The sequence below is a fragment of the Cladophialophora carrionii genome, assembly GCF_000365165.1.
Source record: "Cladophialophora carrionii CBS 160.54 unplaced genomic scaffold supercont1.1, whole genome shotgun sequence".
NCBI classification, from domain to species: Eukaryota; Fungi; Ascomycota; class Eurotiomycetes; order Chaetothyriales; family Herpotrichiellaceae; genus Cladophialophora; species Cladophialophora carrionii.
This window is the reverse complement of record NW_008481816.1, coordinates 1,685,767-1,712,877: the sequence shown is the minus strand read 5'-3', so window position 1 is coordinate 1,712,877 and position 27,111 is coordinate 1,685,767. Positions and strand designations below refer to the sequence as shown.

At 54.5% G+C, this 27,111-nt stretch overlaps 11 protein-coding genes across 11 annotated transcripts; 7 read left to right on the top strand and 4 right to left on the bottom strand.

Annotated features, from left to right (window-relative positions):
- Positions 1-155: 155 nt before the first annotated feature.
- G647_00609 (uncharacterized protein) lies at positions 156-969 on the bottom strand (the record flags this gene model as incomplete). Its single annotated transcript, XM_008724012.1, has 2 exons — positions 156-759; positions 812-969. 2 exons carry the CDS (start codon positions 967-969, stop codon positions 156-158), a joined length of 762 nt encoding a protein of 253 aa, XP_008722234.1.
- Positions 970-1,331: 362 nt separating this feature from the next.
- G647_00608 (uncharacterized protein) lies at positions 1,332-4,298 on the top strand (the record flags this gene model as incomplete). The annotated part of the gene is made up of 1 exon (XM_008724011.1): positions 1,332-4,298. One exon carries the CDS (start codon positions 1,332-1,334, stop codon positions 4,296-4,298), a length of 2,967 nt encoding a protein of 988 aa, XP_008722233.1.
- A 769-nt stretch (positions 4,299-5,067) lies between these two features.
- On the top strand, positions 5,068-7,126 carry G647_00607 (imidazoleglycerol phosphate synthase, cyclase subunit; the record flags this gene model as incomplete). The annotated part of the gene is made up of 3 exons (XM_008724010.1): positions 5,068-5,190; positions 5,330-6,835; positions 7,028-7,126. 3 exons carry the CDS (start codon positions 5,068-5,070, stop codon positions 7,124-7,126), a joined length of 1,728 nt encoding a protein of 575 aa, XP_008722232.1.
- A 1,218-nt stretch (positions 7,127-8,344) lies between these two features.
- G647_00606 (uncharacterized protein) lies at positions 8,345-9,296 on the bottom strand (the record flags this gene model as incomplete). The annotated part of the gene is made up of 2 exons (XM_008724009.1): positions 8,345-8,493; positions 8,561-9,296. The coding sequence occupies 2 exons, from the start codon at positions 9,294-9,296 to the stop codon at positions 8,345-8,347; spliced, it is 885 nt and encodes a 294-aa protein (XP_008722231.1).
- Positions 9,297-9,811: 515 nt separating this feature from the next.
- Positions 9,812-12,196, bottom strand: G647_00605 (uncharacterized protein; the record flags this gene model as incomplete). Its single annotated transcript, XM_008724008.1, has 1 exon — positions 9,812-12,196. The coding sequence occupies one exon, from the start codon at positions 12,194-12,196 to the stop codon at positions 9,812-9,814; it is 2,385 nt and encodes a 794-aa protein (XP_008722230.1).
- Positions 12,197-12,710: 514 nt separating this feature from the next.
- G647_00604 (uncharacterized protein) lies at positions 12,711-15,182 on the top strand (the record flags this gene model as incomplete). The annotated part of the gene is made up of 2 exons (XM_008724007.1): positions 12,711-12,733; positions 12,821-15,182. The coding sequence occupies 2 exons, from the start codon at positions 12,711-12,713 to the stop codon at positions 15,180-15,182; spliced, it is 2,385 nt and encodes a 794-aa protein (XP_008722229.1).
- Positions 15,183-16,216: 1,034 nt separating this feature from the next.
- G647_00603 (cAMP-dependent protein kinase type 2) lies at positions 16,217-17,617 on the top strand (the record flags this gene model as incomplete). The annotated part of the gene is made up of 3 exons (XM_008724006.1): positions 16,217-16,846; positions 16,900-17,153; positions 17,203-17,617. The coding sequence occupies 3 exons, from the start codon at positions 16,217-16,219 to the stop codon at positions 17,615-17,617; spliced, it is 1,299 nt and encodes a 432-aa protein (XP_008722228.1).
- A 1,129-nt stretch (positions 17,618-18,746) lies between these two features.
- G647_00602 (uncharacterized protein) lies at positions 18,747-19,172 on the bottom strand (the record flags this gene model as incomplete). The annotated part of the gene is made up of 1 exon (XM_008724005.1): positions 18,747-19,172. One exon carries the CDS (start codon positions 19,170-19,172, stop codon positions 18,747-18,749), a length of 426 nt encoding a protein of 141 aa, XP_008722227.1.
- A 586-nt stretch (positions 19,173-19,758) lies between these two features.
- On the top strand, positions 19,759-20,659 carry G647_00601 (uncharacterized protein; the record flags this gene model as incomplete). Its single annotated transcript, XM_008724004.1, has 2 exons — positions 19,759-20,154; positions 20,213-20,659. The coding sequence occupies 2 exons, from the start codon at positions 19,759-19,761 to the stop codon at positions 20,657-20,659; spliced, it is 843 nt and encodes a 280-aa protein (XP_008722226.1).
- Positions 20,660-21,441: 782 nt separating this feature from the next.
- G647_00600 (histone) lies at positions 21,442-21,995 on the top strand (the record flags this gene model as incomplete). The annotated part of the gene is made up of 3 exons (XM_008724003.1): positions 21,442-21,451; positions 21,636-21,881; positions 21,940-21,995. 3 exons carry the CDS (start codon positions 21,442-21,444, stop codon positions 21,993-21,995), a joined length of 312 nt encoding a protein of 103 aa, XP_008722225.1.
- Positions 21,996-22,964: 969 nt separating this feature from the next.
- Positions 22,965-26,591, top strand: G647_00599 (uncharacterized protein; the record flags this gene model as incomplete). The annotated part of the gene is made up of 1 exon (XM_008724002.1): positions 22,965-26,591. The coding sequence occupies one exon, from the start codon at positions 22,965-22,967 to the stop codon at positions 26,589-26,591; it is 3,627 nt and encodes a 1,208-aa protein (XP_008722224.1).
- Between the last annotated feature and the right edge of the window lie 520 nt (positions 26,592-27,111).

Sequence of the window (27,111 nt, the reverse complement as noted above, 5' to 3'; positions counted from 1 at the left end):
CATCAGGCAGCAACACTCCTCCATTCTGCTATGATTCACTCGGATGTCGAAGAGCAAGTACGTCACACCTACGCTTTAGATCTCAGACGATCAATCATACATTCAGATCGGTATGAGAATTATGGTGTGGTACAGAGACAGATCTGGTTCGTCCATCATGGAATCAATCGGCCCTCCAAAAGCCATTCTTCCCACACACCTTTAAGCTCCTGTGCCAGGTCTGCCGGCTTGCGCCCTTCACTGTCCACCAAGGTCCTAATATCTGGCTCTCCGTTCCTGTCCTCTTTCTGCAGGCCAAGACCCTGCATTGCTTGGAGAACTATAGAAGGGAACTTCTCCCATTCCAACTGCGAGCCGAGCGCCAGGAGTAACCAGGCTACCTCCTGTTGATTGTATCGAATGGCGACGTGCAGCCCTGAACCCTCGATGCCTTCGAAGGTACCACGATATCTCAGAATGTCACCCGTCTCTTCATATTCCTCGCCGTCGTCATCCTGGGAGTCCTTGATCATGTGAATTATGGCATCAATGTCACCCTCCCGACAGAACTCCAGGTATGCATGTCCCTTGCGCTCCTCAGGATAGGCACGCAGATACGCTTCCTCGGTGGCAGCCGGGAGGATGTCATATTTTTCTTGGATTCCGCCTTCGTTCCGGAGGGTGACCAGGACCTGTTGTGATCCACTCGGAGACAGAGAGGAAATGTCTTTGTCGCAATTCGGGCATTGTGTAATGGTGTACGACTCTAGAAAGCATTCCCTGTGCCAACTGTTAATAATATAGATCATAGTAGCAATGAGGCGGACTGTACCAATGATAATGACAGCCACAGGTCAACTCGACATCATCTGGGACACTCTCAGTCTGCGCAGGTGCCTTTGTTTCCTCGCCGTCGCTGTCTGGCTCGATCTCGATGAGGAGCGGCTCCTGGCAGCTTGCGCAAACTTGTTCGGCGACTTTGGTGGCCATTGTGCTGTCAAGGCTGTTCAACAGTAAATTCTACCAACCTGCGTTCTGGATGTGCCAGTCCTCGAATCAAAAATGGCCAAATGCGGGCAGAACTTTTTCTTGACAAGCGACAGGGATGTGTCGAGGTGGCGTGTGTCCATGCGGAGACCACGAAGCTGTATTGGGCCATGCGGCGCCCCTAACTTTAGCGCGTGGCCCCTAAACGGACGTTTCGGGCATGTGTTCTTTCAGCCCTGAACTTCACCTGCGACGCCCCGAGAAAGCCGGGCTTATGCGGATCGAAAGTGTCTTGTCTGTCCTCGACAATTCGCAACGCCCTTCATCCTCTGTGCACGCAGGGTGCGCCATGACCCAGTGCAACTATGGAGGAAAGACCTGACTTCGTTGAAGTCACGGAAGGAGACGATGGCCGCTCCGAATCCTTCCCCGTCGTCCCCAACCATTCCGCGCCGCCGTCTACACAGTCTACCCAGCCGCTGACAACTTCTGCTGTCATTGACGCTACCCTCAAATTCCTAGCAAACGCGAGCAATGAGACTCTCGGGGCCTGTGCCGTCGGTCTATGCGCTTCGACTTACCTCGTGCTTGGCCGCGTAGGCTTAGTCCTGATCGGCGCCGTTGGCGGCGTTGTTCTGCACGCTACCTGGGAGAGTCACTCTGGGGGCCGATCAGAGGAAGAGAAAGCCGAGCTGGACCGGCGCAGGAAAGAGTTGGGCGTGGAAGTCGCACGGAGAGTGCTCGACTGGCGGGAGAGGAGGGCACCTGGAGATGACGAGTCTGATTCCAACGAATCCAAGGTCCTCGACTATTCCGACTTCGAGCCTGAGACCAGAGCGTCGCTCACCAACTTCACTGATGCTGTCATGCGAGACTATGTCAGGTGGTGGTATAGTCCTCTGCTTCCGAAAGACCAGTCCTTCCCAGCAGCTGCCAGAAATACCTTCACCAGCTTCGTTCTCTCCTTCTCGAATCACCTGTCGCGCAAACGGGCTGCTGACCCTGTCCTCGACTTCTTTGCCAATTCGACCTCAATCATTATCGTATTCTTGAACGAGCTATCTACCGCCATCAAGGCATCAGCATATCAGGATGCCGACACAGCCATCAAGACATACCTCCAATTGCAACCAGAAAGCAGTCTAGCCAAAGTTCTGAGCAGGGATCAACAGGACCGAAAGTTCACCCTGGTGGCTGATGACATCTTGCAAAACTTCCTCGATCCCAAAGCATACAACTGTCCTCCTGTAAAGGCTTTCCTCCGGGAGGTGTTGGCAGGCCTTGTGCTGGAGACCACCGTCGAAATGTGTTCGAAGCCAGAGTGGATAAATGGCTGGATTGTGTTCTTGTTGGAACAGGGCGAGCCAGAGATCATGAACGCTATAGATGCTGGGGTGGAAGACATGAGCGAGGCTATGTCTCACGCAAAGGAGAATCTGGATCCCGGAAAATCACACAATAGGCGGGTGAGCAGGGCGGAAGAAGCCATGCAAGAGGCGATGCGTGAGGCCCAGCGCCTTAACGAGATGATTGCCGAAGACGAAGCCAGGCGGAAGCGCGGTGTGTCCGCGAGCGAACCGGAAGAGACGAGTTCGGTGGCGACGAACGACGTCGGGCTGGCCACACCCACCTCCTCTGATAGTGATCGGAACCGCCAAGCAGAATCGTCACTCGACACATCCTTGGTCTTCGACAATGACGGTAATGCCTATTCGTCGACAACCTCCAGCCCCAGCAAGGAGCAGGCTCCCTTTACAAACTTTGACCAGTTAACCGAGACGGTGCCTAATGTCGTGCCGCCCTCGCCTGTGTCCACAGCTCCCGCCCCGGTCGAAGTCATGATGGCGGTTCCATTGACACTACACAACGCATCGATCACCATCTTAGACCTCGGCGACTTGAACGAAAAAGCAACTTTCCGCCAGAGACCCAACAACGAATATCTGCTGCAAATCGAACCAGCCTCGCAGCGCTACCCCGGCTGGATGGTATCACGCAGATACCCCGACTTTGAACCGCTCCACCAGACCCTGACAACGATAGCTCGCATCTCCGGAGTACCCGAGTTTGGCCAGAAGTACCCGAATTTGCCCACCTGGAGAGGTCAGACAGGTTCCGCGCTTACCCAAAGCTTGGAGGCGTACCTGAAGTTTATAGTCAGGTACGAGCCACTAGCTGAGACAGAGGCCATGAAGAAGTTCTTGGACAAGGAGACCGGTCTACAAAAAGCGCCTGCGCAGAGCAAGAACGTCCTCGTGCAAGGGGGCGCCGCGCTGGAAAACGTGGGTAAGAACTTCATCAATGTGCTGGGTCAAGGCGGAAAGAACATCGCTGGTGGCGGCAAGGCTGTACTGGGAGGTGTGCAGGGTGTCTTTGGGGCAGTGGCTACTGGGGTGCAGGGTGCGCCGAAGAGATTGATCTCTACGAGACCTAGCCCGTCGAGAACTCCTTCTGGGCAACCGTCGATCTCTGCTTCAAGGTTCAGTCAAGAGCTACCCAGACAAAGCTCTGATAGCATAGAGTCCAGACTGCCACCATTGCCAGCAAGACCAACTGTTGGAACTCCAAACCAAGAATACGCCCAATCGCCAATCAGCCAGCATGATTCAGCACGACAATCGGAAGAAAGCATTTCGATGCCTCCACTGCCGAGTATGATTCCGGACGACTACCAGCCCTTATCTATATCAAAGCCTGCAACACCGCCGCGACCTCGGCAGGACACGATCACTCCAACGACACCTGCACCATCCATGAAGCCGGAAGAGCTAGTGTCGGCCCTTGCCACGGACACCCCTGCAAAGAAGGCTCCGTCCCGAAAAGCCAAGAAGGATATCCCCATCTCCGAAGAAGAAACGCGCATCCTGGTTGAACTCATTTTCGCCATTCTGACTGAGCTGTACTCGATGGGCGGTGCCTGGTCGATCAGGTTGTCTCTACTAGGTGCAGCCAAGGCGTTCCTTCTACGCCCCAACAATCCCCAGCTCGAATCCATCCGCACGCTGATACAAGAAAGTGTCGTGGACGCCAACTTTTCTGACAAGGGACTGGCAACTCACATTAACACACTCCGATACAATACTCTGCCTACGGCGGAAGAAAAAGCGACTTGGCCCAAGGAACTGACGTCAGAAGAGAAAGAAGCGCTGCGGATAAAGGCCAGGAGACTCCTTGTTGAACGAGGCATGCCGCAGGCGTTGACAAGCGTCATGGGCGCGGCGGCCAGCGGAGAAGCTCTGGGCAAGGTATTTGACTGTCTACAGGTGGAAAGTGTTGCTCGAGGGTTGATATTCGCGCTTCTGTTACAGGCTATCAGGGCCACGACGCAATAGTATGGGGTGATATGTATCCCTTTAGGAATGAACGACGTGTGGATCATGAACAGGCAACGAAGCAAATGTACAACAGAGACAGCGGCTGGTGTTGTGAGGGTGGCGTCCTGGTTCTGAGTCTTGTGGTGGTGAATGTGTCGTGACCCGTAGCAAGTCGATTGCCAGGGCAAAATGTTCGAGGACCGAAGCGCTTATTTGCATTACCCGCAAGCTGTTATGTCTTCACATACCGAAGCTGTAGAGCCAATGCTGTCAATAGCACTTACACCTGAGTACCAGGCGACAGGCAGGAAAGGCCTGCTGGTGCTAGTCTGAACGGCCGTGCACGGCTTTGCTTACATGACCCATCCACGTGACAAGCGCTAATTAGTAGTTAGAAGCCCACAGTATTAGCAAGCAGCGGGCGACTGTGAGTGGTGAGACGTTCGACCAATGACGTCGCTCGATTTTCTTGATTGCTTCCGAATGCAGGAGAAATAAACCAGGTAAGAAATAAATTTGTAGCCAGCATGACAACCATCTCAACTATCTCCCGCCCCGTCCTCTTCCCGTATCGCTATCCTACTTCAGAGACTGACAAGCTATGGTCAGACTGGCTTGCTGTCGTCCTCGATCGAGCCGTTCCAAAGCCCTGTCCCCTTACACCACTACCCGTCGACGGCAGATGGGGAAGAAGCCCTGAGTCATATCTCTGTCTCTCTCCTCCCCCCTTGAACTTTCCTCCTCAGCTGTCGAGGCAGCGTCTCCATCTATCGTGACCCTTAATAAAATGCCGACTGTACACTTGCTCGACTATGTCGCGGGCAATATCCGTTCCCTAGTCAATGCGATCGAGAAGTGTGGATGGGAAGTGGAATGGATTAGAAGTCCCGAGGACGTCGTGAAAGCAGAAGTAAGTTTCCCTATTCTTTATCTTTTGTGCTTCAGAGGACCTGGCATTTGCCAAAGATCGAGGTTAGAAAGGGCTTTCCATGTCGTCGAACCTCAACTACCTGAATCTCCAGCTCTAAACCACAGTGTCCCGTCTACAGAAAATCATCCTTCCTGGCGTTGGCCACTTCGGGCATTGTCTCAACTCCCTCTCATCCGCTGGCTATCTTCCCGCCATCCAGAAGCACATCACCGCCGGGAAACCTTTCTTCGGTATCTGCGTTGGTCTGCAAGCGCTGTTCTCAGGTTCCGCGGAAGCACCTTCTGTCCCAGGCCTCAGCCTCATCCCGGCGTCGTTGAACCGCTTCTCTGGAAGCAACAAAGATGGATCGAGGAAGTCTGTCCCCTGTATAGGGTGGAACGATGCATCTACTCTCCACCACGACCGCGATCAAGACCATCAGGGCGAGGGGAGAAGTTTCTACGGCCTAAATCCAGGGAGTAAGTACTATTACGTGCATAGCTACTTCGCCCCTTACGTAGCCGGTGAGCTGGAGGAACAGGGCTGGACCGTCGCCACCGCGACGTACGGCGATGAGTCGTACGTGGGAGCGATTGGCAAGGGAAACATTTTTGCCACGCAGTTCCATCCCGAAAAGTCGGGCGCCGCGGGACTGAGAGTCATCAAGGCGTTCCTCGAGGGAAAGACGTGGTCAGATCCAGTCCACGCGTCGATACCTGGCACTGCGACACCGAGTAACGGGACTGCAACCAAAGACGCGGGCACAAACGGTCTAACCCGCCGGATAATCGCCTGCCTTGACGTCCGCACAAACGACCAAGGAGACCTCGTTGTCACAAAGGGAGACCAGTACGATGTGCGGGAGAAGACGGCAGGGTCTCAGGTCCGCAACCTGGGAAAACCGGTCGAGATGGCACAGCGCTATTACAATCAGGGAGCCGACGAAGTCACGTTCCTCAACATCACATCGTTCCGGGACTGCCCCATCACTGATCTACCGATGCTCGAGATCCTTCGGCGAACATCCGAGACGGTCTTTGTGCCGCTCACGATTGGAGGCGGCATCCGCGACATGGTCGACCCAGCCACGGGGAAGACCGTATCAGCACTGGACGTGGCAAAATTATATTTTGCCTCGGGGGCAGACAAAGTCAGCATAGGGAGCGACGCCGTACTTGCGGCGGAAGAATACTATTCCGCGGGGGGCAAACTCTCCGGCAAAACGAGTATAGAGACCATCTCAGCCGCGTATGGTGCTCAGGCCGTGGTCGTCAGCGTCGACCCGAAGAGGGTGTTCGTCTCATCAGGGTCCGAGACAGCTCACCACACGATCAAGACGACCGAACCAGACGCTCAAGGCAGGGAACACGTCTGGTACGCATGCACGATCCGAGGCGGTCGCGAGACCCGAGACCTCGACGTCGTGCAGCTCGTCAAGGCCGTTGAAGCAATGGGCGCGGGCGAGATATTGCTCAACGCCATCGACAGGGACGGCTCGAATCGTGGGTATGACCTTGAATTGATCGACATGGTCAAGAGCGCCGTGACCATCCCGGTGATTGCCTCTTCCGGGGCGGGAATCCCAGCCCATTTCGACGAGGTGTTCAGGAAGACCGAGGTCGACGCGGCGTTGGGAGCCGGAATGGTAAGTCGTCTTTTAATCATTTTCATCCTTCGAACTCATTCAAACCGAGTTTTTCTCACACTTTTTCACACAATGGTTTGGAAATCTCCCTGCCTGCCTGCCTGCCTGCCTGCCTGCCTGCCTGCCTGCCTGCTCGATTGCTCGATTTGGAGTTAGTTCGCCCCCTAGCTGACAACGTTTTCTTTGGCGTAGTTCCACCGCGGCGAGTACACAGTCATGCAGGTCAAAGAATACCTCGGACGGGCCGGGCTCTTGGTTCGCCCATTTGAAGAGTTCGACAATGGACGATGAAGGTCGAAGCCCACGTGTCGAGGTCCGGGCCCGAGGAATAAGGTGAAGGTGGCGAGCCAGATACTATATCCCTGGTCGTTCCCGCCGGTCTAGAACGTACAGAGCAGTACAGTACTACCATACCGTTCTCGATCAGTCCTCAATCGGGACATCTCTCTGGTTGAGTACTGTGCACATGCGACAGTCAGGGATGTGGTGGATATGATAGATGCGATCAATAAGACAGATGCGATCAATAAGATAGATGCGATCAATAAGATAGATGCGATCAATGTGATAGATGCAGTCGTTGTGATAGATGCGGTCCACGCAATATTGAGCTACACCACGATGTGCAATTGCTTGTGCCTACTACAATAAGTCTGTGATCACTGATCACCCCATCCCTCCAAGGGGTGATGGGCATGGGGGCTAGAGAGGAAGGGAAAGAGAGAGGATCTTCTACCGCACTTTCTCTCTATGCAATGCTGTTCTGTGGTATTGATCTCTACTCACTGCTACTGTAGGTATTTGACCCGAGATCTTTGTATGCATGTCGTGCAAGAAATCTACCTTGAAGTCAAGGCCACGTCGAGGTGCTTAGAGCTCCACTGGACTGGTCTCAACGCGTCCTGAGCTCGGTACTCCGTATGACTGTGCATGAAGCCGTATGATCTGGATGGTATGATATTCAGAGAAAAAGACCACCACCACCGCTGCCACCACTACCACCACTGCCATGGTCTTTGTGATGCCCCGACTTTTCATCTCCTTGCCCGTTATTCCACCCGGTATGCCATAGCTGTGCTCAAACTTGCTTTTGGGGCCTTCCTAGCCTTCTATGGCTGGTAGCGTCGTCATCATTATTCGTAACCTCGTGTCCGTGGTGATCCGCTAACCTTCGTGTCTCCATTGACATATTCAAACCAATGGAAAGGGCTCTCGCCACTGCTCGTGACTGGCGCAGAAGATTTCCTGCGAATACCGGATGCGCACCTCCTATCTCCCGATAACAAAGGTGGCTGCCAATTCTCGTGTCGCCATGCCGTCACCATTCCATGAGGCAATCAACGCAAAGATATTTGCCGTCGCACGTCAAGCTAGGCAGTATTGCTTTGGGCACTCATGCTCACACGGGGGATGCCTTTGCTTAGTCTGGCTCAGGCCAAAGCTTGGCGCAGGAAATGAAGGAGTCGTGCTGAGCCATCACGGCCTGCTTCTGCCCTTCGAAACAGGAACTCAAGAATCCTTTTTCTGATTGCGAATAGACCGAGATCCGGGGTCTTGACTCATGGCAGTGAGGGCCTTGAGCATCTTCTCGCGGGTGTCCCGTGTTAGTTGATCGACGTCGGCAGAAGTAAGACCCTTCGTGGTAATCGGATCAAGCACTGTCTCGACGGTCAGCCAGCCCCGCAACCCGGATGAAACATTTATCGTCCTGAGGGCGCAACCTACCTTTGACTCGTATGGTGCCGGCGTTAAACCTCTTCAACTTTGGGCTCAACACTGCACTATAATTCTCGGCTACAACGGGTACGATATCCACGCCTCCCTGCACCGCTAGATGAAACGCTCCTTTCTTAAACGGCAATAACATGGGCTCCAGAGAATAACTCCTCGTCCCCTCCGGGAAGATGACCACGCTCTGCCTCTTCTCCTTCATGGCTTTTGCTGCGCCTTCGAAGGCTTTCATGGCGGCTGATCGATCCACACGGTCGATGAAGATGGTGCCGCTGAGAGTCATGAACCAGCCCAAGAAGGGGACGTTTCGCAAGCTCTTTTTCGCAGTGACGGAGCAGTTCTTAGGCCAGATCCAGCCGAGGAGGAGGACGTCGAGTTCTGTCTGGTGGTTTACTATGAACACCGCTGGGCGTGTGCTATTCAAGATCTGTTCTCCGTTGTCCAGAATCTCGAACCGTACACCCAGGGTGTAGGTGCACAGATTCTTGAACGCCTTGGCGGTAGTCCACTGGCCGTAGGTAAAGTGCAACCCAAAGACCCTCAGGATTGCAGATGCGATGGTACCGTAGGCGGCGCAAGCGATGAGGCTCAGGTACGCAGCCATGGTTCGAGCCAAGAACCCAAGAATCTGAGGCGCGCCGGGGAGGTAGGTGTGTAGGGCGAAGAAGGAGAGCATGGTGAAGACGTAGAGGGAGAGGAAGTAGAGGATCCAGCGCAGGAGGAAGAACATGGCGGTGAAAGTGGTATGGTTAGTCGGAGGATCGAGGAATACGAGAACGAATATAGCAGGCGAGGACTGCTAAAGATGAGTCAAGGAGAAATACACTCGAGGTCGGCGACATGCGTGCAACAAACTTGAAGCGAACAGTGTGACATGGAAAGAATGGTCACAAGGCAGGACCACCAATTTCTTCAGGTTGTGAGCAGCGGGAGATGCAGAAACCCCACGCAATTTTTGGTGGGCGGCGGGACGCAGCCTTGTTGGAGCACGTTGGAGTTGTCAACCTCGGGATTGACGTCATGATGAAAGGATTTCAATTCCGACGAGGCTGAGAATGTCTCCATCAGCCTCTTTCTAGCCGAGCCTATTCTATGCCAACCCCATGCTATGCTGGTAGCTTTTTCCGTTGCTGCGGTCTTTCATGTTCGTCAGAATGCCCCGGTTGCTTCTCATGCACGGTTCATGTTCTGTCACGTCGTAAGCCAATGTTTTCTTGTCATTTCTGGTGTTCTCATTGCTGTGCATCATCCTTCCACCATGCGGAAGAAGTAAATGTATGCAAACTTCTTCATCTCATCCACGTCCACCGCCTTGACGACCTTCTCGTCATTGAACAGCACCCAGTGCTTGTCTTTGTCAGTTCCAGGAATGGCTCTTCGAATGAACGCTACATAGTGCCCGGCATGGATGCTTGAGCCTTTGTGGCACACAATGCTCTGGAGTTCGAACTTGGCAGGGAGGTGTTCGCTGCCGGGAAGTGTCTTTGACTCCTTCGGAGCAGTAGGTGCGTCTCCACCAAAATCCCCTGGATCGTCGGGGTGGCTGAACACCCAGTCTAGAGCTCGATTGACATCACCATTGCACTCTCGCAGTGCTTTCCGTGCCTGCGGTGCACCGATACCCATGTCACCAAGCTGCGCAATCTTGTCAGCATCATCTGCCGAGCCACCGCCCGCCCCGCCACCGAGATCCAGAGGCTGATCAATATCTGGGTCGTCCATATGCGAAAACAGCCAATTCATCGCTGCCTCTGCATCGGCGTTGCCGGTGGCATGGAGCGCCTTTTCGCATCGGACCCTAGGGAAGCCCATAGATTCAAGTTGGCTGAGAGCTTCCCCATTTGGGACGAATGCCGCAGTAGCCGAAGTAGAGCCACCAACGTCTGCATCTTCAGGCAGCTCCTCCTCAGTCGGTTGCAAACCTGAAGACTTGTAAGGACTCAGATCGAACGCCTCATCCGTCACCTGCACAGGGATATCAAGCTTTGTTGGTACCCAGTTGATGATCTCAAAGCGCAGAGGATTGATCGCTAGGTTCTTGGGGAAGGTTTTGAACTTTGAGGATTTGGTAAATCCAGCTTTGGACCCACAAGCAGGACAGGTCAACTCCACAGCAGTCGTCGCGGTGAAGATGTCCAGACACTCTTTCAGCGACACTGGTTCGAACTCGGACCCTTTTGGCGCATCTGTTGATCCGCTCTCGCTGTTAACGACCTGCTTTCTCCGCACTGGCACAGGAATCGAGATGTTGTCTTGTTCGTCAGTTCGATACCGGACCCGCTGACAATTCAAGCACTGCAAACGCTGCTCCATGGCGAAGCGGAAAGATTGCACTGGGTCTTGCGAAGGTTGGGAGTTGTTGGATATGCTGATATGTTTGAAGAGGTGGAGCAAGAATTCGAACGCATCTTGTTGTCTCATGGTTGAGAACTCTTCATGGTTTCGTCCGATAAGATGCTTGAACATTGCAGGCGAGAGACCCTTCTGGTGAGGCACTTCTGGATCGTCCGGCGACGCATGCGTATTGGTCTCTGGCCGTGAATACCGACCAGAGAGCACACCATCAGCAAGTTTACGCAGCTGGGTCTCCAGGTCTTCCGCTGGTAGTTGAGTGGTTGGAGGAGGTTCGTCAGGGCGATAGTATCGGACTTGGAAATCGGGCAACGAGAAGAGACATTGAACGGCACTGTTGAGGTAGCAGCTATTCCCGATGTTCTTCAGACCTGTAAAGCCCTGGCCGAACAGAGGGGACAGCTCCTTGCCATCTTCTGTGGTCATCGAAAAATCCCATTTCAGGTTCTGCTCAACCTGCATTTCCATTAGGCTCTTCTCGGTCTTCTCACGTTCTGCAATGTTGATGCCCCAATGAGCGAGATGTTTGGCCAGTTCTGTGTCCACCCGTTCTTCGTTGCAGTGGTAGCAGTAAACGTCGGCACTGCCTTCTGGAGTGATCGAACCAAGTTTAACAGCGACAGCGTGTCCACTCTCTGTTGCATGAGCCAATCCGTGAGAATTACCGCCGACACCACCGAACTGCGCTCTGCCACAGCCTAGATTTCCGCATTCTAAGCAGAGCCAGAGGTTCTCTTTTAGCTCACACTTGGAGCATGAACCCAGGTTTTGTGACTCAATCTGTCTGCCCACCTCTTGCTGGAGGCACAGGGTATGTTCGCAGGGTGTAAACTCTTGCTCCCACGCCTTGACTTCTTCAGAATTGGCAAAGGTCATGGCTTTCATGACCCCGTCGACAACTGCAGGCAGATTTCCTGATGACCGGTCCACATCCTGGATACCACACGCATGGCATTTCACTCTCGTCGTTGTATCGTACTTGTCTTCCTCCGTTTCGGCAGCGATTGCAAGTTTGGTCAACTTCGGAGGAGGCTCATCGCGCTGAATGTGTTTCTGGGTTCGCTTGATGTTCAGCACCAGAGGATGACTCGTCAGAGAGTGGTGAAGGAGAGAATGGTTACGGTCGCCGGCACAACCGCCATTGAAGCAGCTTAGGCAGACGTCCAGGCCAGCTTCATCGTCTATGGAATCAAAACACTGCGTACAGTCTTCACGGTAGACGCTCTGGTTGGGTCTTGGAGGACGAAGGTCTTGGGACTGGGCGTGCGGACACGCCATGACTGGGCTGAAGGAGCTAGAAGCGTGAGGTTGAGAAGATGAGAAGCCACGGAAGAGCTAAGACGGCGACAATGTGAAGAAAGGGCCGGAAGACTTTAGTAATAGGCACGAGAGCAGCACCATCCCCGTCGCCTCGCCGCGATGAGACAAGGCTTGAAAAGGCTAGCTGAGCCACAGGCAAGGCTGACGTGGATAGCTGCAACTTGATTGGGTGAAGCCCGCAGCTCACTAACGCCGTAATCTCCTGGCTTGGGCTTAGCCCCACCCCTCAACTCTGTCCTGTTTCGGGCTAACATCACTAACAATCGTACTATTGTCGTTTACAAAGGCCGTCGCTTTACATCACGACAGGTACTGGTTGGGCAGGGTCTTCTTTGATAGTGCTGTCACGTTTATAATTCCAGGAGTCTGTGATGGCCGTGGTCGAGCTCCGCCATATAGAACCGTTGTCCCGTTCGGTCGAGTTCTGATCACCCTTGGCTCATCACTTGAGCGGCATAGGCACGACCTCAGCATGGCTCTGTTGCAGAATGAAGAGTGAGTGAAGTCGCTTGACCGGGAAGAAGATCCCGCAGTCACGCGGCTGGATCTCAGGGAGGGATGTTTGCTAACCTAGCACCACAGCTTTGCTATATGGTATCTACGGACGTCTTATTTGGCCAGCGCCAAAGACGGGATTGCTGAGCGACTGATCAACGTCAACTCATCAATCCTGAACACACCGGGGTTTCGTGCAGCTGGCTGGTCTGCTGATCCCACCCAGCGGACTTATTCTCCCCCAATTCCGACATCTGTCAACACCAATTATTTCAAGGAAGGCGCAGACCTGCAGCAGCTAAACTCACATGATGCCGAAGAGGATGAAGGTGGCCTCGTTACCGGCAGGACTAGCAATGATACAATCGGACCCGCGCTTCATATGAGGCGGCGGAGAAGAAGAGAACAAGTGGAGGAGGACGACAGTAGCGATCTGACGGACGAGTCGGAAGACGAAGGCGACGGTGGCCAACGCACTGTCCAGCAAATCAGATTTGCAAAGATGCCTGCTCGCAATCGTGCGGACTCGTCCCCGATCCATGGTACCGATGGAGACGACGGGACAACCTCGCCAAATAAACCAACGACCGACAACAGGCGCCGAACCGGCTCGCTTGGTGCCGTTGAAGCTGTGAAGGCTCGCGCCAGGCGCGACACTACTACGAGCAGTGATATGTCTTCGGAGAACGAAGTCGATCCAGCATATTTCCAGCGCCGTCAACTGACCGCAGGCCAAACCTCTAAATCTGTTCCGCTCCCTGGCGAAGATCCCATCGGAGTAGTTGCGCGAGCTGGTCAGCATGTAGGCGGCCAGGACGACTCCGATGCCGAATCGGTCGGATCTGCCATGTCTTCGGAGTTGGGAGACACGATGGACTCGACATCTCTGCTCAACACTTTAGGTGACCCGAATCTGAATTCCACACCCTTGGGCAGTTTAACAAGTTCAGGACCGCGCTCGATTCAGCCTGGATCGCCCAGAAGACAGAGGACAATGTCAATACTGCATGAGCTACCGCCGCCACGACCTATAAGCATGATCCAGCCTAAGAGCCTGCTTTCAGCGGCTCTGGGGGCACAGAAAAAAGGCCCCAGCAACCCTTTGCAAGCGTTCGCTGGTCTCTCTGGTAAAGGGACTCCGAATCCTCTGTGGATCAAGATATATGCGCCATTCTCGGAGGATGCCGAGGACCCGTTTGAGATGCCGCTGGCTCGGACATCCAAAGATGGCAATCCTATCATTGTCGCGGAAGCGCTTGGCCACGCTCTCTGGAGATACCAGGAGGAAGGGCTGAAACCAGAACTCACTACAGAACAGCTCGATGTCAACAAGTGGACACTGCGGATGGTGGAAGACGGAGAGGTCGACGAAGACTTTCCTCCGCTCGTCCGGACCAGGCCTGTGACGGATTTTACTGACAACAACAATCGAGCCGGTAGAGGCCGGACCAGGGGCCGGCCTTTCGATGAGTTTGCCCTCGTGGAGGCATCTGCATCTCAGTACGAAGCTAATAAGAAGGAAACACCTCAACTAAGACCTCCTGAACAGACAGACGCTGGGCCTATCACCACACTTGAAGGACAGGCTCCACTGCCCACGATAGAGCGTCCTGGCACTCCTAAAGGAGTGTCGCGCTCTAACATGCTTCTTGCTGGACAACCTTTCACCACCGCTCTCACCAATGCTTCCTTAACCCCGGCAGATCTTCCCGCGCCGGCCGCGCCGCAGGCCACTCCTCGCATGGGCTCCACGAAACCCCTGAAGATCCGATACCTTAACCACGACATGACCGCCCAGACGATGATGATAGAGACATCCACCGACAGCTACATCGCTGAAATCCTGGACCATGTGTGCAAGAGATGGAACCTTGAGAAGGCGGGTTTTGTGCTCAAGGTGGCTGGCACTAATACTGTGGCGCCGTTGGATCGGACAGTGGAAGCTCTGGGCGTACGATCCGAGTTGGACCTGGTCCGGCGGCGGTTCGGTGCCGGAGTCACTTTGACGGGGTCACCTGGAAGTTCCTCACCCAATGCGCCCCTGCTGCTGGACATCCAGGGCCCGACGAAGAAGAACAAAAGAGGACAACCTATGCAAGCTTCGTCGCTGAAGCAGGACTTGCTATCGAGCGCAAGCAATTTCAAAAAGTATTACGTGACGAGGAAACAGTTAGGAGGATTTGCGCAGGGAAGTCAGAGAGTGCTGGTGTTTGACGGCGACATCATCCATGTCATGCCGGCAGACTCCAGCTCCAACGCCAAATTCAGCTCGATTGCATTCAACGACATCTTGAAGTGCAAGGTCAGCTCCAAACATCCCAAGCTGGTTCGAATCGTGGTCCGGAGAGTGAACGAGTCCAAGCGATACGATTTCGAGGCGCGGACAGCTGGTGAAGCGCAGGAGATCGTGGATGAGGTGACCCGCGAGATGAAGCTGGCGCGGGCGTGATACTGGTCCGATGTTTACCTCAGCGCCGGTGAGCTCTGCGGCACAGTACGGCGGCAGATATCATGTTCGTCGAAGCCAGCGGTCATACTCCGCACTCCTGGTCTAGCCAGTCGGCTGGGTCCCTCTGCCCTCGTTGGCGGGGTCGAGAATGCTTCATTTCGTGACATACGTGGCTTGAAAAGAGGATTGGAGGGGCTCAGGCCGCAGGGGGCACGGGCAGCCCGGGCGGGGTCTTTACTGGCTGTACTCAGTAACCTCTGGAACCGGCTCTGTCTGTGATGGTTCCCGTCGTGAAGAAGTGTACTCCCACCGCAGTAGTGCAAGAGAAACCCGGGCACGCTTTGCTGGCCAGCTTCCCCGCGTCTCGAACCTGCGCTCTCGTCTGTGTGCGAACAGCATAGGCACCCACTGCGCACCCTTAGGAGGGGAAGATCTTGCCTGCTCGCCACGCATATCTTGATCGCAACTGTAACCCTGCTAGTACCGACGCCATTGCCCGCTCATCACTGGTGCCCTCGTCGCCAATAATATCACCAACAAGCGTACAGCTCGGCCTCTTAGTAGCAGTTGAAAGCAAGCGTCGTAGAGTTCAAAGTTCCCGTCTCAGCTTGCTTCGAGCTGCCGCTCTCAACCTGAACTTGCATTCCTCTGTGATACAAACCAAGCTGCTTATGCTGTGTTCTCCCTCACCACTTGTTCACCCAACTCACCGGTTGCACGATAGCTGCACACTCCCTCTTGACCAGCTCTAGTGTTCTTGTGTGTCGATTGGAGCTTATCGGCCTGCATTGCAGCTTCCCAGCGGCCAGCCATTACCCGACCGAATTATCGACGGCCTACGTCGATAGATCCTTGATTTGGCGGCGCAATTGCTGCTACCCCTCCCCACCTGCTCTGAGGTCGGCCTCACTCCATTCCACGTTCCACGTTGTGACTCGGTAGGCAGTCCTGACGGGCCTCCGAGCTCCCTTTGAAATCACCCTATTGTTAGCATTCCATTTACAGGGACCCGTGCGCTCCCCTACGTTAGCCAAATGCCGACCTTTGGAGGCCTGCTCAAGAAAAAGAAGACCAAAGAGTCTGACGACAAGCCCGCCCAGCAGAGCGGCGGCAATTATCAGCCCATTCAATACAAATCTTCGCACAAGACTGACACGTCGTCACCGTCATCGAAGGCCACTGCTTCCTCCGATGCTCCCACCCAGTCAACTGCAGCCACCACCACCGTGACCACCACCTCAACCCCCGACCCCCATGCCAAAACAACCGAGAGCAACGGCGGAGTGAACATGAACTCCGCACCGGTCGCCAGTCCTTCGGGGGGCGTGGTGGACTCCAAGGCGGTGCAAAGACAGACCAAGGGAAAATACACCCTCACAGACTTTACCATTCAGAGGACATTGGGAACCGGTAGCTTCGGGCGGGTGCATCTCGTGCAGTCAAAGCATAATCAACGCTATTACGCTATCAAAGTCTTGAAGAAGGCCCAGGTGGTCAAGATGAAGCAGATCGAGCACACCAACGACGAGAGACGCATGCTGCAGCGAGTCAAGCACCCTTTCCTAATCACTCTGTGGGGAACGTTCCAAGATTCCAGGAATCTGTATATGGTCATGGACTTCATCGAAGGTGGTGAGCTGTTCAGTCTCCTTCGGAAGTCGCAGGTAATGCCGCACCCTGAGCCCTGCCGGACCCGTCCTGATACTGACCTTCGAAGCGCTTCCCGAACCCGGTCGCCAAGTTCTACGCTGCCGAAGTTACTCTGGCACTCGAATATCTGCATGGTCAGAATATAATATACCGCGACCTCAAACCCGAAAACTTGCTGCTCGACCGGCATGGCCACGTCAAGATCACCGACTTCGGTTTCGCGAAAGAGGTACCTGATATCACCTGGACTCTTTGCGGAACTCCAGATTACCTTGCTCCCGAAGTGGTAGCCTCAAAAGGTTATAACAAGTCAGTCGACTGGTAAGAGATTTGTGTCTTTATCCTCCTTGAGAGATACTGAGTCAATCAGGTGGTCCCTTGGTATTCTGATCTTCGAAATGCTGTGTGGTTTTACCCCATTCTGGGACGGCGGCTCTCCAGTCAAGATCTACGAGAACATCCTGAAAGGCCGAGTCAAGTATCCTCCGTACATTCACGCTGATGCTCAAGATCTCCTGGTTCAACTCATCACAAATGACCTGACCAAGCGACTGGGCAACTTGCATGGCGGTCCGTCCGATATCAAGAACCATGCATGGTTCGCAGAGGTCACATGGGAGCGGCTACTCAAGAAAGACATCGACGCACCCTACGTACCTCCAGTGAAGGGTGGCGCTGGCGACGCTAGCCAGTTCGACAAATATCCTGAAGAAACAGAGGAATATGGCAAGAAAGGAGAGGACCCGTATGGTACCCATGAGTTGGCCCCCCAGTGCCGAGACTGACCTATTTTACAGATTCGGCCATTTCTTTGTGGATTTTTAGTCGCACCGTGATGAGGACAGACTGCTCACCGAGTGGTGACCGATGCGACCGAACCGGGAAGGCTGGAGAAACGTACTGAGCCGCCGTTCGGGTATTGACGAGTATTGTTATGAGTGCTACGCAATGACAGGCAAAAAGGGGCTTGGATTTGGGTTCTCCTGCCGTGAGAGCAGTTTTGGTATTTGCGACGAGGTTTATGACAGCGGACTGCGGCCGTTGCGTTTGGTCCCACCCCAGCAAGCTCTTGGGTGTGGTAATGATGGCGCCGTGGGCTTCTGCAAAGTTTGGTGCGCCGCAGCGGTTGTGGGTGGTTGCTCCTGTCTGAACGGCCGGGTGGCAGTGAATGAGGCATGGAGAGCTGCCAACGACCTATTTATGACTCCACAAGGCCATATCGACAATCATACGAGGCACCTAATGCAGTGTGCGAGAGCAAGACCCACCTGAATGCATCGGAATATTACTACCGCACGCTTGCAGATTCTGAGACTGTCCACTTCTGAGCGGCAAAACCTGAGATACCAAGTCAACGCGAAGCGGTTGGGTTCTGAGCGGGCATTCAGATCTGCCTCCAGTCCTATCAACGCTTTCGCGTTCTTGATCATCGAGCTACTCCTGCCCCCATCCGATATGAGAAGAGTTATTGTACATAAGTGGTCAGAGCGTTCTGCGACGTATCCTATCACGAACCATGTTCTTGACCTTCTGTAATCTCCCAGCTCTGGCGGTGAGTTTTCTACTGTACAGTTGTGTTTGGACGCCCATCCAGCGCCACATCCGTAAGTCGACAGGCTTCTGACGGGATCGCGGATATACAACTTCGAAGAAGATGGCGGCGCATAGAGTTGAGCCGGCCAAGCATATCGTACACGGGTAAGGAAGGGCGACCTGATCGAAGTCAAGCAATCGGGCAAGTCCACTTTTCGAAGCTTGACGGGAGACGTAAGTAAGTTGCAGATATCCAGGAACAGGAGCGCCCCAGGGTCCACGACTTTTGCTCACCCGGGATCTGGTAAGGCTGGATCTAGGCGTCCGGGTGCGATGGGTACACCGACAATTCGAGTCGTCCCACTCCGCTCGCCGTTACCCTCAGAACAGCTCCATCCCACCTGCTGCCTGCGCGGCTGCCCCTCCCACACTAGCAAACGCAGCACTCTCTTTCTGCAACCTTGCCGTATACGTCCTACTCGTGACGTTCCAGGCATCAATGTACTTCTCCATGCACGCCGTCAGACATTTCTGCTCGCCCGCGCTGAGACTCCCGGCCGGAGAAGGCACGCATTTCTCAAAGCAGTTCGTGTTGACGTTGGAGATGAGTTGTTTGGCGTTGCTGACGTTGCTTTGTTCGGTGATGGCTGATTGGATGCGTTGGAGCGTTTGTGTTGTCGAGGGCGACGAGGATGGAAAGGAAGAGGAGAGCGGATTCGTGATGGTTGGGGAAGAGTCCGTGGAGGAGCTGTTGTTTTTGTCGTCGGAGGAGGACGAGGAGCCGCCGAAGAAGCCACCGAATGCCATGATGACGACGGTGTGTGCAAGTTGTACTGGTGTGATCGGTGAACTTTGGTCGAGCTCTTTGTCGAGTTGATTTCTGTGCAAGACAAAGGCCAGAATGATGCAGATGGTTTGCGTCAATCCAGCGAGCTGCATCAGGCAAGTATGCCGCAGAAAATGCCGCATGCCGATTGGCGGGAGCAATTGACAGGGGAATATGAGGCCGTTTCTGATGGAGCACCACCAATTGAACACCTTTGCAATCCAGTAACGACATTCACGTCGACTAGTTCAGGAGGCGCGACTTTCAGCGAGCGGGTGTTCCTTGCCATGCGGCCGCTGTGACATTTCTCCTTCTCTCTCCTCTTTCATTGACGTTGAGAGCACAAACCCTCAGCCTTTGAAAGTGGCCATCCAGCATGTGGTCTTCATTATGGCTGCTAGCGGCATGTGCAGTTGGCACGCGGGCAGCTGTCGAGGCAGATCCAGAGATGAGGAGCGTCGCTGTAAGCTAGCCTTCGATGCGTCCCCGCAACAAGTGTGTCCAGAGCTAATGACTCTCTTCAAGCTGCGGACACATAGTCTCCAACCACCATACCTCGACTCCGACATGTCTAGTCGGTGGTTTGATTTCGGCGGCGACACCATCATCCGCACCGACAAGTACATCCGGCTGGCCTCCGACTTGCCCTCCCAGTCAGGCTGGATCTTTTCACGGATACCCCTCACCGCGACGAATTGGGAAGTCGAGTTCGAGTTCGCGATCCACGGCAAGGGACATTTACATGGCGATGGATTCGCGCTGTGGATCACCAAGGACAGGGCACAGCCAGGCAATGTGTTTGGACAAAAGGACCAATTTGAGGGTCTGGGCATATTCTTCGATACGTACAAGAACAATCGCCCGGGCGTGGTCTTTCCTTACGTGATGGGTATGCTGGGAGACGGGCAGACGACATATGATGCCGCGAACGATGGCAAGGCGAACGAGATTGGCGGTTGTTCGGTAAGAAGGGCGCACCATTCAGGAGTGCCCAGACGAAGTCTGACTGACGAGGACACAGGCGCGAGGACTGCGCGGTGCCGCAGTACCCACGAAGGCCAAGCTGACGTACTTCCAAGACAAGTCCCTCTCACTGCAACTTCAATACAAAGCACCCGATGCTTGGATCGATTGCTTCAGCATCACACCAACTGCAGACCAACCGCTCAAAATGCCCAACACCGCGTATCTGGGATTCAGCGCCCATACGGGCGAGTTATCGGACAACTTCGATATTATCAGCGTGGAAACAAGGAATCTGTACAGTCCTGTCGCGGCGCAGAGCGGGCGAGATAAACATTCTCAGAACAGAGCCAGCGGGAAGGGAAGGAGTCCGAAGGAGCAAGGGGGTGGTTGGGGTTGGTTCTTCTTCAAAGTGCTCCTGTTCGCTGGTGTGGCGGGTGGTGGCTATGTTGGGTACAAGAAGTACAAGGAAAAGCAGCGTTATGGGGGTTTCAAAGGTTTCTAGGGGAGAAGCCGCGTATTGGAGCATGAGGACTCGATGAACTCACGTGTACAATGATCGGTCTGTCGAAAAGCTAGAGTTCCGCACATTCGTTCAGCTCAATAGCGGCTGGATGCTGAATCTCGAGATGGTCTGCAGAAGCTCTGTTACAGGCTGGCCAGACATAAAATGTTGCTAGGCCGAAGCTGACCTGCATCTGTGGGCCTCGTCTGAGAGTGAACCTGAGAGAGACGTTTGTGGACATTACAAGGTACCTAGGTAGCTACTCGTACTCTACGCAGCATCACAGTACGAGTACAGAGTAACTGAATCGGCAATGATGGTCAGGTGATGTGATCGGAATTGATCCCCAGCATCTGCTGCCGGCACGTGAATCAGCTACTGCAGTCGCGCTAGTCTGATCTGCGCACCTAGCCCCACCTGAAACAATGCGAGATATCACGACCAATCAGCACCACCCATTCGGCCCTTCGATGTGCTCAGAACAAGTGCTGCTTTCCAGCACGTCTTTTGCCTGATCTTGTGAGGCGGTTTTCTGGTGAGGAAAATCAACTTTGAATCACTGGCAGCCGCCAAGCCCAAGTTGATCCAGCCCGTCACGCCTGCCCTGCGCTCTTGCTTATATCCTGCCCTCCCCTTCTTCTTTCTCTTCCTCTTTCTCTCCCCTTTTGCCCACTTCTTACTGCATATTCAGCTTCCGCCTCTGCACTCACATCACACCATCCACCGACCATCGTCAACGTCTTCATTCTTCATCTTATCATCTTCATCTCACAACTGCAAACATGACTGGACGTAAGTTCTATCCTTGACGCGTCGATTATCGCGATGATTACAGTCATCGTCGCCGCGGCTGCTCGTCGTCGCGTCACCTCGTTCTCGATCTGGTGCAGGCCACTTTCCGCCCCACGGCTCAGACTACTTGCACCATGCACCAACACCTGTACAACATAATATACTAACAATCATCTTCTACCAGGCGGCAAAGGTGGCAAAGGTCTCGGCAAAGGCGGTGCCAAGAGACATCGCAAGATCTTGCGCGACAACATCCAAGGTATCACCAAGCCTGCCATCCGACGTCTCGCTCGTCGTGGCGGTGTCAAGCGTATCTCGGCCATGATCTACGAAGAGACCCGTGGTGTCCTCAAGTCGTTCCTCGAATCCGTCATCCGTGACGCTGTCACCTACACCGAACACGCGAAGAGAAAGACTGTCACCTCCCTTGGTATGTTGCTACTCCAATGCAAGCTGCAGCAAGACGATATGACTAACACATGACCAAGATGTTGTATATGCATTGAAACGACAAGGCAGAACGCTCTACGGTTTCGGTGGTTGAACGCTTTCTCAGCACGAACCACCCCTGTTTACTAGAGCTGCTCCACAAACCACTTGGGAATGGATCATGGTGCTTACGGATGATGAACATGGCGCAACTGGGTTTTCTGTATTCCACGGGCAATGATTGACATTGGGTTTCTGCAAGTGCATACAACAAGAGAATCTGTCTTGTGCTCGGCACAGATGCAACTTGCTCAAGCTGGATTTGTATCGTCTGAGAGGACTTCTACACAAGACAGTAGTTGCTACTACTAGCAATTGATTGTAGCACCAATCAACAAGTGAAATGCAATGACTTCCTCTTGCTACCTCTTTCCGCACTCTATAGCTCTCGAGCCGCGGGGTTTTGTAGGATTGTTGGGGCGATGTGGCAACTGTATTGCTGACAGGCGAGACAGTCGTGGCTCCGAGACGAGGTCTAAGGGTGCCTGTTCGACCTCGACTACATCACAAGGTAGCTGCATCGCACGGCCTAAATTCGTGGTGCAGTGAACACAGTATATGCTCGTTGTGTCATAAAGCAATACAGGATCAGTCATGTGCAGGCTGAAATGCACAGGCAGCAGAATCACCGAATTCCATGTAACTGGGGTATGCGAAGAGCGAATACGCCGAGCCAGTCGGAATGGCGCCTATTTCGCTTTGTCTGGGCTCCAGGCGGCCATCCGGGGGCCTTGTTTAGTGGTGGTGGTTTCCCGACAGTGTGGCGAAGATTGGCTCACTGCGCCGAGTAGACAGACAGGCAGCAGCCTTTCCACTGCGTCCGATATACCCAAGATTCACCCCGCCCTCCATCTTACGGCCCCATGCATGAGCGTCTCATTGTTGCTGCCATCATCGACTTTTCCAACGATTCCAGAGGACTAACCATCGGCAGTCTCGTCGCAATTCACGTCTTCGACATGAGGGAGTAGAGCACAGTGACGGATCGGACATTAAGCCGGTGTTGTCAAGGAGGTCTGTAGCCATGTTTCACCGGAGGGGTACCTATCTCCAGCGCCTGTCCAAACTGTACTCGGACACCAAGCAGTCGTATGAGAGCGCAAAGGTCACGCCAGCCGCGGCCAATGTCACCGATTTGCCCGAAGTCAGAGAGCTACGACGCGACTTTCAAATCCAGCAGGACAGACTGCTAGCATGGGGCATGCACTGGACCGATGTTGGAGCCCCGTATTCGGCACAAGGCGATGTCGACATCGACAAGAAAATCGACCAGGCCGGGCTCGGTGAAGTGGTGGCGAGCGTCATGTCGGAGATCAAACGTTTACTCGAAGAGAGTGGCAGACTTGAGCATCCCGAGAGGTACGAGATGAAGAAGTCGGCACGAGGGCCGGGCTCGAGTCCCGTCGCCCAGCGAAAGGACTGGACGAGTCACGAGGTCAGGACTGGTCGGACGCTGCTTGACCAGCTGACCACTTGCATTGATGTGCTGTACAGCCTGGAGGAGTCAAGGAGGGCCGACGAGAAGGGCAGCGATGCAAAGAGAGCCAAACATGCTCATCCGCAGCCTGCTCCCGATGGAACCGACCACGCCCACCTCTACGACCATCCTTTACACGTGGACTGGAACGGACTGGAGTTCAATGTATCGAATTTCCAGGCAGCTGATCCGCCTCCATATGACCCAGCTGAGGGCTCAACACCCACGCGAGAAAGGTCCATCGCCTATTTTCGACAAGGTGCCTGCCCGGTGCTCGTCGACTTTCTCGCCGCTGACTGTCCACCCTATGTGATCGGCAGTGCAGAGGATGTCTTCGAGCTTCATGAGCTTGGAGAGAAACTCTGCAAGAACCGCGACTTGTCTTGGTGCGGCCACCTGAGACTCCTCGGCTTCACCGTCGACCCGAATGGACCTCGTTGTGCCATGGTCTATGCTTTGCCCGAAGGCCATGATCACAAAACCTTGCAGCAACACAGGACCCTTGCGTCCCTGCTGGCCTCTAGCAACACCCACGAAGGATCACAGCCGGCTCTGGAAGATCGTTTCCGTCTAGCATACAACCTTGCGCTTTCCATAATGGGTTACTTTGCGCAGGGCGAGACCCATCAGTACGTCAACAGCAACAACATCTTGCTTGTCGGGACGAGGGAGCACATTCACCGTTCCAGCATGCCACGGGAGCTGAGGTCGCCGTATCTGCTCCAATCTTGCCAGGATTTCCTGTCGCGACTACAGACAGAAGAGCCATTCTCGGCAACGATCTACCGGCATCCTGATCATGACATCCATGCATCGGAGGTAGTCCCTGCCTACGACATCTATAGTCTGGGATTGCTCCTGCTGGAGATTGGCCTGTGGGTGCCGCTACAGAAACTGTGGAAACCAAAGTACGACCGCGACATCTTCATGGAGAGAGTCCAGCGTATATACGCACATAAGCTCGCCCCGAAATGCGGGAGCAAGTACATGCGCGTCGTCCTGAAATGCTTGCAAGCCCCAGATGAGCTGCAGTATAGGAACAATTACGAAGATGCGGGAGCGTTCCTGCTTCAGGTTGCAAAGGACCTCCAGCAATGTTGCATCTTGGACGAGGAAGGACCTCCCCCGGTCTCTGATATCGAAGTCTTCGAACTTTTGGTCATCGAGCAAATGGTCAAGGCCGAAGAGAAAGCAGCGGTAGAGGAGAAGAAGTTGCCATCCATGCCCGGGAGTTACGACGAGGTCAAACCCGAAGTTCCAAAGCGAACACACTCCAAGCGTAAGGCAGAAGCCATCCAGCAACCGCCGCCGGCGGTGGAGAAACCTCTGCGGAAATGGCCCGATGTCGATATCCCTCAGCAAGACTTGGACCAGTGGAATACCATGGTGATGCCGAAACTTGGGAAGATACTTGAGCATGCTCTCAAGGACTCGCCTGAATCGTCCTGCAGTCTGAGTCTGATGATGTTCGGGAGCAGACCGGAGAGTGCAAAGACAACCATATGTATACAATGTGGGCAGGTCAACAAAGTCCGTGATGTCTTGAGGAAGAAGTTCCGACCCAAGAAGGGCTGGGGAGTCGTCCTCCTCAACGGCGAGGTCAGAAGAAGCGGTACGCGCCGGAGAAGAAAGCCGCGACGATCTGGGTACGGCTCGCACAAAGGCCCCAAAGCCATGGCTCGAAGACCTCTCGAACAGAAATACCAGGAGAAGCCCACCAGTGGAGCCAGCATCGGCGCCTTCAAGGACTGCGAGCACCTCCCACCTGTGTCCTTTGGCGGCACCATCCTGGTTGACGGCGAACCCTACGGCATGACGGTCCACCACATGCTCGACATCCCCAGCGACGACGAAGAGGAAGATTTTGATGACGACGACGTCGTCCGGCGTAGCGAACAGCAAATGTCCCAGCCTCGCCGGGCCATGGCGCCGCGGAAGATGCCCGGCCAGTATGACATTGCAGCCGATGTACGTTTCATGCAATCCGAGGAAGACCTCTCCCGCTTCTCCGACCTAGACATATCTGACGAGGACTTTGAGAATGACAGTGACGACGGAAGCGATGCGAGCACGATCCGGCCCGACTACGCGATCATGGACGCAGATGGCAACGAGTTCTGGTTCCTGGACGATACGCCAGAACTCGAAGACGACGACGACGACGGGTTCGACGCATCATCCTCATCCGAGGAAGATGTAGACGCCGACGACGACGCCGCCTCGATAGGCGATAAGCGAGGCATAGCACCCTACTCGGACGACGACCTCTGCGTGACGCAGCCCGCCATCGACGACGTGGACGACGACTTCTTCCCCAGCGAAGAGGACCGCGACGACGACCACCTCGCCTCGCACGCCTTCGGCTACGTCTTCGCCAGCAGCGGCATCCGGCGCGTCAAACGCGACGAGATGAAACACGAAGTCGACTGGGCGCTGATCCGTGTGCAGGAAGACCGCCTGAAAATCGAGAACGCCATCGCGGACAAAATCACGGCGTCGAACCCTCCCACTGCAAGGAACCGGCAGGTGTCGTCATCGTCGTCCCCGGGGCACTGCAACATCCCCGTCCTCACGACCATTACGCCCCTGTCGTCCCTCTCGGGCCTGCGCGTCCACTGCCGAGGCCGGTCGAGCGGCTTCCGCCGCGGCCGCATCAGCCAAGCCATGTCTCTGGTCAAGATGCACGGGCGGCAATCCTTCTCCACGTCCTTCTGTGTCGAAGGCGGCTTCGGCATCCCCGGCGACAGCGGCGCCTGGGTCTACGACCCCGTCAGCGGCGGACTGTGCGGCCACGTCCTGGCGTGGGGCGAGAAGAGCAAGACCGCGTACATCGCGCCCATGGAGGTTCTGTTCGAGGACATCAAAAACCGGCTCGGCGCCGAGGAGGTCGAATTGCCTATTCCTGAGGGGTTAACCACCAAGCATGGCCCTCGGGTGAGCGTCAAGGAAGACTCGGGCATCGGCATGGAGTCCATGGGCGAGGAGATGGCGAGTAAGTTGCGGGAAATGAGGATCGATGATGGTCGGAATCTTGCCGTAGGGACGTCGTCGTCGGGCCCACAAGCTCCTGGCAATCCTGGTGGTGGTGGTGGAGGTGGTTCTGCTGCTGCTGGGAAGACAAAGGGAGTCGTCGGCGTCCGGCCGCTGAGAGTCATGGCTGGCGCGGTGTCTTGACTGTTACCGTACCTTTGGTTTGGTCGTGAGTGGTTGAGCGTGTAACTTCGTTTGGTTTATCTTTTACTTCTGTTAGCTGGCTATCTGTCTATGTATTCATTCACATTCACATTCACGTTCACGTTCACGTTCACGTCCGTATTCGTGGTGAGAGGACCACGCAAACTACAATGTCCGCAATCTGAGTGAACAATGACTCAGATCCTCTCTCGCCTTTTGAGGATACAGGGATTTCTGTAACGGCCCGCACGCTGAATGCTGAGCGCTCCCGATATGTCAATTGTCCAGTTCGCGTGTTTTCCAGAAGGACTTGGTACCTAGGTACCTGATCTCCGTCAACGCCCCAGTTGGTGTGTCAACAGGGTCAAGATGTACGGAGTATGCCGTCCTGCAAACAGAACACCACAGTACATACATACTGTATTACCGTCGCCGTGCTTCGTTTTGATGTTCAGCCCCTGCAACACAGTACCTCGGGCATTCGGATTCCAGTCTAACCTTCGCGGAGCAGAGAAGAGCA